The sequence below is a fragment of the Haliotis asinina genome, chromosome 7, assembly GCF_037392515.1.
Source record: "Haliotis asinina isolate JCU_RB_2024 chromosome 7, JCU_Hal_asi_v2, whole genome shotgun sequence".
In the NCBI taxonomy this organism is placed as follows: Eukaryota; Metazoa; Mollusca; class Gastropoda; order Lepetellida; family Haliotidae; genus Haliotis; species Haliotis asinina.
In genome coordinates this window covers 19,153,354-19,166,775 of record NC_090286.1, presented here as the reverse complement: position 1 = coordinate 19,166,775, position 13,422 = coordinate 19,153,354, and the positions used below count along the sequence as shown (strand labels likewise).

Sequence of the window (13,422 nt, the reverse complement as noted above, 5' to 3'; positions counted from 1 at the left end):
ATCTCACTGCCATCATAATTCTTTTCACTATTCCCATGTTTTGTGTAATAAAGCCAAGTTTCTGGTTCTTGTTGGTCAGTTAAATACAGGCCACTGGCTTTTCCAAATGAGAATGAACCCAAAAATAATTTTACCCTTTTAATGAAATAATTGAAGGATTACTATAGTTCTCACCTTTTCTTTGTTCTGAAGCTAAGCATTGGTGTGTGGGATGGGATAATGCTGAGAGTCCCATTTGTATTCTTAGAAATTGATCCAGTCACATCACCACCAATGTCAAGTCCAGCGACACTGACAGACTTCTGACTTAGAGCCTGGTCATTGAAGCCTGCTAGAGTTATGTCCCCTCCACATGAATGCCTGGCCTGTTTGTTCACACATGGCAGATCTCCTGGTGTGTTGAAATGTTCAGATGGGGGAGCATCATCTTTACAAAGATTAGATGCAGTCACAGTAGTACCACTCGAATCTTTATCTTGCTTGGCACCATGTTTGGTTGCATTGCTTTCATCCTGTTTTTCATCCATATCAAAGGCACCTGGCATTTGAGATGTATGGTGCATGCTACTTGTTGCAGACTTATTCCTGCCTGTAACTGATGATACTTTGCTCACAGGGGAATTATTCATTTCATGATCTGCTCCATGAACTCTTTCTTTACTTGACTGCTCTACCTTTTCCAGTATTTTGTGATCAGTTACAATATTGTATGTGTGAGCTGACCCTTCACCCAATTCTGCTTGATCATCATTTGAATGATCTGAAACAGCCTCCATTTCTTCTTGGTCACTGTTTGTGTGATCTGAAACAGCCTCCATTTCTTCTTGGTCACTGTTTGTGTGATCTGAAACAGTCTCCGTTTGTTCTTGGTCACTGTTTGTGTGGTCTGAACCAGCTTCTGGTTCTTCTTGGTCACTGTCTGTGTGATAAATATGTGCCTCCCCTCCTACATGGGTACCATCTGTGGCATCCACACTTGCCTCTGATTCTTGTTGATCTGCATTTGTGGCATCTTTATCAGCCTCTGGAACAACAGCTGCCTTCCCCTGTGTCAAACTCTTTTCATGATCTCTGCATCTTGCACTTTTTAGTATTTTCTTCAGCTTTTGGTTTTCTTTTTTGTTACTTTTACCTGTGAGGTTTTCATCCACATTAGCATTAATGTCAGCACAAGAGGATTTATATGACGTTATATCTTTACATCTGTTATTCCTTCCAGAGGAGAGTACTTTTACTGCTGTTTCAGAAAGTGTCTGTTGAACCGTGACATTTCCAGAATTTGACAGGCTCTTCTTCTGCTTCCTGTCCTTACTGAAAGAAGGTTCCAGAGGTTGGATCTCTGTGTCATCAGTCACATTTCCAGAATTTGACAGGCTCTTCTTCTGCTTTCTTCTCTTACCAGATGAAGGTTCCAGAGGTTGGATCTCAGTGTCATCTGTCATATTTCCAGAATTTGACAGGCTCTTCTGCTTTCTTCCCTTCCTGGGAGAAGGTTCCAGAGGTTGGATCTCGGTGTCATCAGTCACATTTCCAGAATTTGACAGGCTCTTCTGCTTTCTTCCCTTACTGGAAGAAGGTTCCAGAGGTTGGATCTCGGTGTCATCAGTCACATTTCCAGAATTTGACAGGCTCTTCTGCTTTCTTCCCTTACTGGAAGAAGGTTCCAGAGGTTGGATCTCTGTGTCATCTGTCACATTCCCAGAATTAGACAGACTCTTCTTCTGTTTTCTTCCCTTACTGGAAGAAGGTTCCAGAGGTTGGATCTCTGTGTCATCTGTCACATTCCCAGAATTAGACAGGCTCTTCTTCTGTTTTCTTCCCTTAATGGAAGAAGGTTCCAAAGGTTGGACCTCTGTGTCATCTGTCAAATTCCCAGAATTAGACAGACTCTTCTTCTGTTTTCTTCCCTTACTGGAAGAAGGTTCCAGAGGTTGGATCTCTGTGTCATCTGTCACATTCCCAGAATTAGACAGACTCTTCTTATGTTTTCTTCCCTTAATGGAAGAAGGTTCCAGAGGTTGGATCTCTGTGTCATCAGTCACATTTCCAGAATTTGACAGGCTCTTCTTCTGCCTTCTGCCCTTACTAGGAGGCAGTTCCAGGGACTGGATTTCTGTGCCATCAGTCCAATCACAAGAGTTCAACACACTCTTGTTCTGCTTCCTGCCCTTATTTGATGAAGCATCCACTGGTTGGATCTCTCCTGTTCCAAGACTCTGCTTACTCTGGCTACGTGTTCTCCTTGTAGACAATCTCCCAGTCACATCTTCACTTATACTTGGATCACTTTTGTCTCCAAGAGATTTCTTTCCATGCCTTGACCTGTTCAATGTTGTCTTGAATTTAGATCTATTCCCCTTGCTAGAATATACAACTGGGGAAGACAATTCTCCACTCTGCTGTACTTGGCTATTCTCAGTCATTTGTGAAGAACTGTCTGCTTTTTTGTCACTCATGGTTGGCTGAAATGAATGAAAAATAAACAGTAAAATGTTAGTACTGCAAGCAAAGGTCAAAAAGGAAAGCTTTAAAAGCCCTCATACTAGTAATAGCCATAATTCTTTGTCAGGTAACCTTTTGGACAATCTCCAACTGTATGCTGGCAGCCTTATTGGTGACATGTTCCTCTTCCCCGTGAGCTTGTAGCTGCATGATGTGACTCAGTCGGCTGCGACTCAGGGAGTCGGGTCTCTTGAGGACAGTCCCTGTTACGTCATCATCTTGGCTGCTCTCACTACATGCTGAAAAGACAAATGGAACAATACTGAATCATCAAACATCTTGCACAACTTTCCAGATCTTATTTTCCAGATAACATGTTTACGTTATGGAAATTTCCAAATATTTTCATCCACTGGAGGCTTTGAGGCAGTCCCCTAGTGAACATATGTATTTATTGGAATGCACTGCCATTGATAGATTTTGTGGATGACACCTAGAAAAAAAAAACAAAAACAGATTTAGACTTATCTCCCTTCAATCGATTTGCATTTGCAAAACATCGATAATTTCTGTGCATCATGCATTATTCAATGTTATCTGAGTTAAAGAAATACTCCCAGGAAGTATGAGTTGCCATTGGCAGTGGGGTACATTAAAATGTACCTTGCTTGTAAGTGGTATACATTGGAAATAATAGAAGGGTGCTGCAGATAATGACATTTATGTGTGAGGTAAGATAAATATTTATGCTTTTAATTTCCACACTCAGAAATAGTTCAGCAACTATGGTCTGTAAAGAAGCAAGTCAGAAGCAGACATTAAGCGACTGACATCACAGGCATTGATATATACTGAACTGCAAAGGTAACACCATCTTTCAAAATGAAAAGCAAAATTTTGTTTTAACAAGGTGGTGTGATTATTACAAATGTATCATTTTTTAAAACATTGTTTATCAATCCAAACTGACAGTTATTACCAACTTCAATGTGTCGAGTGGCTATGTGAAAATGTTCTGCATGACATTCGTGAATTGAAAATGCATGTGCATACTGAGACAACCCTACCAATGAAAGAGAGTTCCAAACTCTCCTGAAATCATTTTTGTTTTGACACATGCCAAGACCTATGAAACTTCAAGTCTTCACTCTGACAAAAATCTATCGCTGTGATGTTTCTTTTATAGTTCAGTATACAAAAACGCTACAGAAACAACTACATCAGCAAACAGGACAGCTGATCCTCTTAGTTGCCTCTTGCAAACCATGGGTAGCTGAAGACCATTCTAAACTCAGATCTTTGCAGGTACTTTGTCACTTAATGCAACACTGAAATACAGTCAAATCCAAATGAGTCGAATCACTGGGGACAAAGTTATAAATTTGACTTATCAATGTACTCGAGACATAGACATATCCTTGAGGGTAGAAAAATGATGATTGATTACTGAACAATTCCTTTTATCAGCACATATCGAAATACAGCACACCTATACATTAAGTGACACAGATAATGAAAACAATTGTAAAGCTTTATATAAATATGAACACATTTCAACACAAGCACAATAAAATATATATATATGTACTTCTTAAAATCCATGAACAAAATCTATTGGCAATTGACAAATACACATGATGCCATCTTGAATCTCGTTGAAACAAAAAGGCAAACTCACTTCTGGAAAAGGTCTGACATTAATGTTTGCATCTGTAAATTATGCTTTCATTCATCAACATATTGCTTGCCAAGTGGGAAAAATGTTTATTGCTTGTACCTGTTACAAATTCTAGAAATTCCTCCAGTCCATGAATGCAATTACGGTTTGGAGTTGATATTTCGGATCTGGTTTTCCCCCATGATTTAGACTAGGTTCTTGGCCAGATTGCTGGGAACACTGTAACTCCACCATGATATACAGATCATGAATAGTAATAACGAAATGAAAGCTGCTATATACAGCAACTGATTTAATTGAGCTAACTCAATACAATGTGTTAATTCTTCCATTTCTGTAAAATCACTAATCTGCATTTTGAAGTTGCCTGTGAATGCTGGAAAGTTGTGAGTGGCGCTGGTTTGTTAATTAGATCAGTTAGCTACACCGATTAACTTCTCATTGACTGAGTTTGGCTTATATATGTACAAGATTGATGTTGTTTGAGGCTCATGGAACCAAATTTCCTTCTTGAGTCATCGTGTGTATTTTTGAGACAAATTTGTGTAACTGGAAACCAAATGATGACAACTACAACAGGAAATGTTTGGGACCAACTTCGAGTCATGCATAATATTCAAGACACCAGCATTCGACTCACTGAGATTTGACTGCACTGTATTTCACAATAGTAAACCACTGTTTGAGATGCATAATGAACCTACTTGACTGGGATGACTGTTCCAAGGGTACTTCCACTGTGCCACGACAGCAGTCCTGTGTAGATTCTGGCTTAGACTCTGCATCTTCCATTTCAGTCTCCAAATCAGACTGTTCACTCCTACTTGCAGGATGGTCACTCGAACTTGAGACTGTAGAATCCTCTGGTATGTTATTTGATTGCTTGTGGCCTAAGGATTGTTGGTGCTGAGTGTAGCTATCCTGGACACTTCTTGTGTCTGGGCAAATCTGTCTTTCTGAACCACCATCAAGGTTGTCCTCCACCAGCTCTGAGGCATGCTTTTTGGCATGACCGGCCCCATCACCTTGCTCATCTCCCTCACTGTCCTTGTCCTGCTCCCATCCACTGTTCTCCCACCCGGTGACAGCCTGTTGGTGTCTGGGGTTGATCACCACCTCACCTTCAGATCCATCTTCACCATTTATGGAGGAACTGGAACATTACCCATAAAACAATTCTCCTGGGAATACATTTTTGGTACCAGTAATTCTAAACTGTGGTAGAACACTACAGTAAACATAATACTAAGATTAACTGAAGTACAAACAGGTTCAGAGACAAGCATGTCTTATGATGAAGGTAAGCTCATCTGAGAACTGATTACAGTAACCCATGGTCCTATAAGATATCTATTCATAAACCCTTCTTTCATGACACATGTATATGGTTACATACACCAATCCCATTTCAACAGTAAATATGCACAAAACTACTGACTATGATCATAATGCTTAAGGCTATCAAACATTTGCCAGTGACAAGCAGCATGACACACGTCAGATCATAGTCTGTGTTTTGCTGAATCATGAGCATGTCTCTCCACTACACCAGGCTGATTTTACTTACATATTTTCATCCCTCTCCTGTGGCATATCTGCACCCAGCTGAAACATTACCATCAATCACAGTAACAATGGTCACTCTGGTTGATATGGAATATGGAATAAAATATTCAATTGCCACACAATATAAGCAAATGTATAGTCTTCTTGATGGTTAGGCAATTGCCAGTCCTGTTGTAGGTTTACATAAAGGTCATAGCTCTTGTTCTAAAACATAAGGAGCTAAAGACTCCAACAATGGATTCAAGTGATTCTAACAAGTTGGAGGCATCATCTCTTCTGCTGTGACTGATGACACTTCAAAATGATAAAGGTTCTGAGTTCTCAAGGAAAACACAAGCAGACATGACGATATCAGTATCAGCTACTAACTTCGTTGTATAGGAAGAAAAGAAGATGTTCAAAGAGGTTTGAAAGAGAAAGTAGCAAGAGAGACATATAAACACTCACAAAGCTCCTGGTGTCGTTAGCACGAATGCTTCTGTGGAAGGACAGTATACTTTCAGCTTCTGTAAACAAAATCTGCTATCACAAAATACTGTTATCAGCAGACCCAGTCTAATTATCTTGACCTGCAGTCTTGGTAATTAGCTGCCAGAAAATTTGAAGCCTTGTGTTACAACTGTAAATGTACCACAGCGTAAGTTTAGAATTACACTGTTCGTATGACTTTCAATGCACAAATTCCCAGAATAAATTTGACATGACAATCCCAACATTTGACAGGTGTTGGTTTCACAGTTTAGAGATTATTTCCAGTGCTTGTTAATACCATCAAGTAATTTTTGTACAATTCTTCTCTAGGTAGCATTTAACTTCTTAAAATCCTTGTGTTTTACCTGTATTAATAACGCTATCAATAAAATCTGTATTAAATCTATATTCAAAATACCTGCCTGTCTGACCACCTGGGGTGGGTTATTTTCATCATGGACTGCCAGATTCTCAAATTCACCTGCCTGATGGTAGTGTATGAATTTAGACATGTATATGAAGATATTCATATTTCCTGATAGTAAAAATAATGAATTAACCTGTAAAAATAAATGATTAAATCGGAAATAAACAGTTAATTCTTTCCTTGCACTGGTTTTAGTTTTTCAATAATTTACAAGTTTTAATTATACAAAGTAAATTACAGGTAAGTTTCTATCAGGGTTTGCAAGTTTTACATCTAAAAACCTTTTGGTCTGGCTGAAATGTTTGGGAGTTTCATACCCTGTAATAGGATAAAAGAAACCAAACCACATTACCATCTACAATCAACTAGCACAGCTCAAAGAGTCACAGTATCAAATCAGATATGATATGCACGGTCCATTTTAGGGTTTAAGGGGAGGGTTTAATCTTAATGCTGTCTAATCTGTGCTTCATAAAACCCTTTTCTTGTGTTCAATCTCGACTACTAGTGCCCACATGGAGACTACTTTCAAAATACACAGACACTGATTGACAGGTCAATATTTCCTACTGCTGGCTGAGCATTGTTGTTGGGTTAGTGTGGTTAGTTGAAACCTACAATAGCTCTTACTTGTGGTCAAAAGGAACCAGCAACTGTCATTAACCGGTTCATAATTCGCTTACTGTACCACAAAGTCTGGCAGAGTAGACTCTTTAGGAATCAATGGATTCTGCAGGAAGTCACCCCAGAGAAGCATTATACGAAAATTACTTTTAAACTTATGCTGTGGTTAATAAGTAATTGAACTGCTCCATATCATAAACATTCAAAAACTGACACAAATATTGGCTAATATTGCTAGTTAATGATTCAGCACTGCAGACAGTATTAAAGAACACTATACACTTTGGGCTTAGATTTTTAATATATCTCATACAAATAGCTATGTTTTAACAATACGATTAAAGCTTAAATTGACCAGGGTAAATATTTCCAAGGGAACATAATATTTATGATATTTCAGTTCCTATATTGCAACAAAGGTTCTAGATTATCTGTAGACATGCTTGTTGTGAGCGTTTCTACTTCACCTGATTCAGACCAGTAGTCATCAAAGTTTTCGATGCCATCATCACATCTGCGGATATTTTTCCCTGCCTTTATGTTCTTCCCTGTACGACTGAAGTGAAAAACACTCATGCCAATACCATAAACATAGAAGAATAGTTGATGAAAAATAGTTTCAGCATTCACAATACCTCTTCCAGTGTAAACATACAGAGTGAGTGAATGAGTGAATGAGTGTATGAGCAAGTCAGTGTGTTTTGTTTCACGATGCACTCAGCAATATTCTAGCCATGTGGTGGTGGTCTGTAAATAACTGAGTCCTGACCAGACAATCCAGTGATGAATATCATGAGCATCTGTCATCACAACTGGAATAGGATGACATGTGTCAGGCAGGTCTGCTAGCCTGACCATCTGATACTGTAAGTCACTTTAGATCAACTCTAACCTGGATCTTCACGGATGGACATGCAGAGTGACAACAGTGAAACTCATAATGGTCATGTTGTAAACACAAGCACAATGAACATCAATATTGAGCCTTGATTTATTACTTTCATAAATTACACAATCAAACCATCCTTCTTAATTGTCATGTGGTGCTCACATACCCTGATATAATTCGTGTTTATCATATCTGTTACAAACATGACAGAAAAGGAATTTTGCCACCTTGAAGAAACGTGCAGTAACATTCAACTGAAACTGTAATTTCCACACTCAGCATAGAATATAACACATCTGCTTGTGCCTTGTTATCATAATATGTGCTTCGTATGAGTAACATTGAGACTAGTTTGCAGGACAATATCAGAGCATTTATAGAATAAAACATTTCCTAAAGTACACCCTCCTACAATGAAACTCTTTCTATACCCCTTTTTGTCTTTGAAGTATCAATAATAGTAATAGTAATAATATCTCATTCCTATTTTCTTTGAAGATTTACATAAAAGCAATGCAAACATGTATCATTCATCTTAGGTGTCGAGAACTGACTCATGGATTTTCTCTCAAAAAATGAAAAAGTACCTTTTCTCGATAACGTTTTTCATTCTTGAAAGTCCAGTAAATCAAAAGGGTCCTTAACTAACCTCCTCCATTGTGAAATAATTTTGCATGTGATTGTTTTGAGATTACCACAAGCAGGCAGCAAAACCTTACCTCCCTATGATGCGGTTTCCCAGGTAGTAAGTTCCAGTTCCGCCAACTTTCAGTGACTAAAAAGGTGACAGGATTCATTTCTCAATACCAGAAATAATTGGGTAAAATTTTGCTGTCACACATGTGGGACAGGCTGTTTACATATGTGGGGTGTGGTTGTTTACATGAGAGATTTGGCTGTTTACACTTGTGGGCTGTGGTTGAGATGTGGCTGTTTAGTGAGTGAGCTTTACACTGCACTCAGCAATATTCCAGCTATATGGTGGCGGTCTGTAATTAATCGAGTCTGGACCAGACAATCCAGTGATCAACAACATGAGCATCGATCTAAGCAACTGGGAACTGATGACATGTATCAACCAAGTCAGCGAGTCTGACCACCTGATCCTGTTAGTCGCCTCTTATGACAAGCATAGTTGTCTTTTATGGCAAGCATGGGTTGCTGAAGACCTATTCTACCCCGAGACCTTCATGGGTATGTGGCTGTTTACACATGAGGTGAGGTTGTTTACATGAGAGATTGTTTTCATGAGATGTGGCTGTTCACACGTGGGGATGTGTTGTTGCTGTTTACACATGCTGTTTACACATGTGAGTGTGGCTGTTTACACATGTGGGGTTCTGTTGCTGTTTGTACATGTGGGGGTATGGCTGATGTTGAGGATACTGTTGCATCAAAGTCATTACCTCTTGTCTTGAAAACAATCTAATACAAAAAGACATATCTATCATCCATACAGCACATATTTGAAGAAACCTGTAGAGGTCGCTGATTCTTTGATGAGAGTCCTCCTTGGGGTATGTATAAGCATTAAAATGTCCAATATTAATCCCTACAACAGTTGTAACAATGTTGTTGTCTTGTACAATTGGCAGCTCATATGCAAATAAAGCAGTGAACTATGCCTGTAGTAAATAAACCCCCATCCCGAGTTATATAACTACCCTGGGAGGGAGTGACATAAAATCCCACAAAACCACAGCCTGGCAGAGATTTCTAAGGAAAAATGTGCAATAGTGTAATACAGGGTAGACAACTCTGCCCAGTGAAGAGAACTGACTGACCGAACCGAGCACGCTCACTGGAGTGTCTGTCAGGTTGATAATGTTGGATAAATGTACTGCTCCAGGGCAGGGCAGGGCAGGGCAGGGCAGGGCAGGGCAGGGCAGGGCAGGGCAGGGCTGCAGCAAAAGCCCTAGATGTGGCTACAGCTCTAACCAAATGAACTTTAAATCCAGTGGGTGTTGTTAACCCTTCCTGTGTATAGCTCATACAAATGGACAAACGGCCTAAATATGATCTGCCCAAGGAGGATCTCTCATGAAAGAGAATCTGTCTTTTCTTTCCAAATTAATTTTATACCATTTGACATTAGATCAGCTTTACCTCCACTGTAACAACAAAACAATTGGTTATCTTTCCAGGTGTCTAATGTCCACTTGATACAAGCCTCGAAGGTCTTACACACACCTAAGATGTGAGTACGCAGAAGGGAGGCACCTGGTGGGAAGGCTGATTTAAAACTGGGAGCTCAATAGGTGCCATGACATGAAGGGCACTGTCTTTCTTAGGATGGTAAGAACCTAAAGGAAACTCTGTCTTCATGAAAAACAGTTAGCTGGGGGTCGGCTGACATTGCATTATGATGCCTATTTGCAAGCCAGAGGTTACTGCCACAAGAAAACAGATTGTAAGAGAGAGGACTGGACAGCCAATCAAATCGTACCGAGGACTGATCCGCCGGACAGCCAGACAGATCCTGATGTCCCAAGAGTGCACAGTCAACAAGTATATGAAACTCTGAAATAGCCATTGAGGAACCTCGAACAGTTGAAGTGGCTAGCCTCCGAGACTAGAGGAACTCAAGAACCGTGACCAACACACCAGTATGTATAGTAGTAGTCTATTCCCATATTGAACGTTTGTTGAATCCCTCTGCAAAGCCAGAAGTTTGTTGGCAACTGATGCAGGAATTCTGCTCACATGGAGGTGATTCCAGACAATGCCAAAGCCACCCACTAAATCCTGGGATTTGGGCGTGGTACTCAGTCCTGGAATAGAAGGTCTGGTGTAAAGAATAAGTGTACATGAGGGTGAGCAAGCAGTTTAAGTAAACTTAGTCTCAGTGTATTTCATTACACTCCACCACTGAGTTTAACACAACCTAGTAGAAGGTCACGTCAGGTAACCTTAGAGTGACCAATGACCGTCAAATCAAATGCGAGACGGTTAAATAGATTTAAACAATCAGACAATGGCTACTATTTAGGGATCAGTGGGATTTTCAGGTCATTGACACAGATCTCTCCAAAAACAAAAAACAATTCCGCAAGATCACATCCTTGAATATTGCCAAAAACACTATTTTCAGCGACTGTTTACTGGAATGACCCGTACAACTGGGAGATAATCCCGAATATGCCCTGGTCTAGCATCCACTTGTGTGAAGCTAGCAGGGACGCTGATACTGTGCTGCCTTGCTTCAGGATATAGGTCATGGCGATCTGGTTGTTAATTTCTAGACAAACCACTTGGCCACAAACAAAGACAAAGCTCTCGAACACCTGTCGAAACTGGTGAAATATGTGAAGTAATATCCCTCGTTTTTGTGACCTTCTGGAACCACCTTGATGGCTACTTTACCTTTAAAGGGTAGAATGTCGTAGAGAATGTCTGCCTTTTCCTGGAAGGTGGCAACAGGAGTGTGATGCACCCCAGTGAAGGGTGGTGGACCTCACTTCCACTGTGGCATATGGCCATCCTTGAGTGTGGACAGGACCCAAGGATTTGAAGTGGCTTTCACCCTTTCCAGAAGGAACAGTGTCAGCTAGCTGCACACAGGGACGAGTGGCACAAGGCAGTACACCCATAGTGTCTGCTTGGGTGTGTGGGAGGCAACAAGGTCGTGCAAAAGAGATTTAATAGGAAGATGGGTCAGGCTTCCCCTTTCCCCGAAAAGGCAGCTATGTGTCATCCCCACTCTCTCCCTGATCTATCAGTTACCCCTGCAGTGCAGATTGGTAGACTGCTACCTGCAGTCCTATATTGGTTTTCAAAAGAGCGATAGGCCAACTTCAAAGTTGGGGTGTTGATCGATAATGGCAGCAGGCACAAGCCCTGTGTAGCCGAGTGTGACAGATGTAAGGAAGCACTCATTTACCACTGTCGGCTCCAAAAAAGCCTTTTCTCCAATGGGTGCCGCTTAGATCCGGTAGGTCGAAGTATGGTAGGTAGGAAGAATACAGAGTTTAGCCTCAGCCACCCGTGCAGACCAAACGCCTCCCTTGGAAGGCAAAATTCCCAAGGTCAGGTCCAAGCACAGGAACAGTAACCTAAGACGGCGCTTGTGCAATGCATTCACACCGTCTGGCTCGTTTCTCCCCCATTCTCATCCATGTCCACATTATCACATTTGTCAGAAACCAAGCTCCATGTGAAGAGAGATGGCTCTGTGGACAGTGAGAACTCAGAACATGAAGGTCTGAACCAGATGTTTTGGATTGCTCTGTCCCCACCTTAGACCTGAGCTGCAGGGCTGAGGCAACAAGGTAAAAACTGCCAATGCAGCCAAATCCGGTTGTTCAGGTATGTCTGTGCTCACTGGGCCACTGCCACCAACCCCAGCAGGGACACCTGATATCACTTTTAATCATCTACTTCACATTAGACATCTGCTGCATTTGTTGCTGAAATAATGAAGCAATTGAATTAATATTAAAGGCAGCAGCAGCGGGTGCAGGGGGGTTGGAGGTGGAAGAAACAGGTGTGGATTTCTTAGTGACCAAAGCTTTCTTTGCTCCTGGCTCAGATGTTGGTGCAGAGGTAGTGGCAGATTTCATGACTATCCTTTGTGGAGTCAGATGACTTACAAGTCACGCAGGTTTTAAACTGCAAAGGAACGGCAAGTCAGAAACAGGGAATGTATGAATTGTAACAACAATAATATGCATGGGCAGTTAATAAATATACATAAATATTAACCATACTGGCATATGTAAGTATATCACCCATGCAAATTTATAAGAGATAACCATACATACTTAGCTGTTTCTGAAGAACTCATCTTGAAATTGTAACGGAAGACATTCAACCTGTTTCTTAGGCTGATGGACACATGTTGATACAGACGAATGAAAACCTTTAAAGTGAGGTGTGAGGTTAGCACCTAGAGTTACCTGTTCTTGGTGGATGGGTCCATTTTGGGTTGCGTAATGGTGGTCGAACAAGACAAAAAGTTGTTTTTTTATTTTGTAAATATTCAGAATATAGTTACAACTGTCATGGGGTTTATAAATTGACATTACGTACCCCAAGGAGGATCTCTCATGAAAGAGAATCTGTCTTTTCTTTCCAAATTAATTTTATACCATTTGACATTAGGCACAATGCAACCTCACAATAGTCTATTCACCAATGCAGACGTGACTATAATGTGTGTGGGACACCATATATGGGCTTCACACATTGTATCAATGTGGGGAATTGAACCTGGTGTTTCGGCTTTATCTTCCCTGGTCTCAACTTTCTCCCCGGGAGAAGCTGAACAGGCCAACTTTTCTTTGAGGAGGTTTTGTCCAAGGATATTCCTATCAAAAGAGGGGAATT

General features: G+C 40.6%; 1 protein-coding gene across 1 annotated transcript in view; it reads right to left on the bottom strand.

The window, feature by feature from the left end:
* The window catches only part of LOC137290455 (serine-rich adhesin for platelets-like), a 58,579-nt gene that overhangs the window by 39,916 nt on the left and 5,241 nt on the right, over positions 1–13,422 (bottom strand). Inside the window, exons 5-11 of the mRNA XM_067821395.1 lie at positions 8,817–8,872; positions 7,676–7,764; positions 6,134–6,192; positions 5,688–5,725; positions 4,825–5,273; positions 2,575–2,741; positions 175–2,462 (exon numbers count right to left, since the gene is read on the bottom strand). Coding sequence (XP_067677496.1) covers positions 175–2,462; positions 2,575–2,741; positions 4,825–5,273; positions 5,688–5,725; positions 6,134–6,192; positions 7,676–7,764; positions 8,817–8,872 — 3,146 coding nt within the window. The remainder of the gene's footprint in view (positions 1–174; positions 2,463–2,574; positions 2,742–4,824; positions 5,274–5,687; positions 5,726–6,133; positions 6,193–7,675; positions 7,765–8,816; positions 8,873–13,422) is intronic.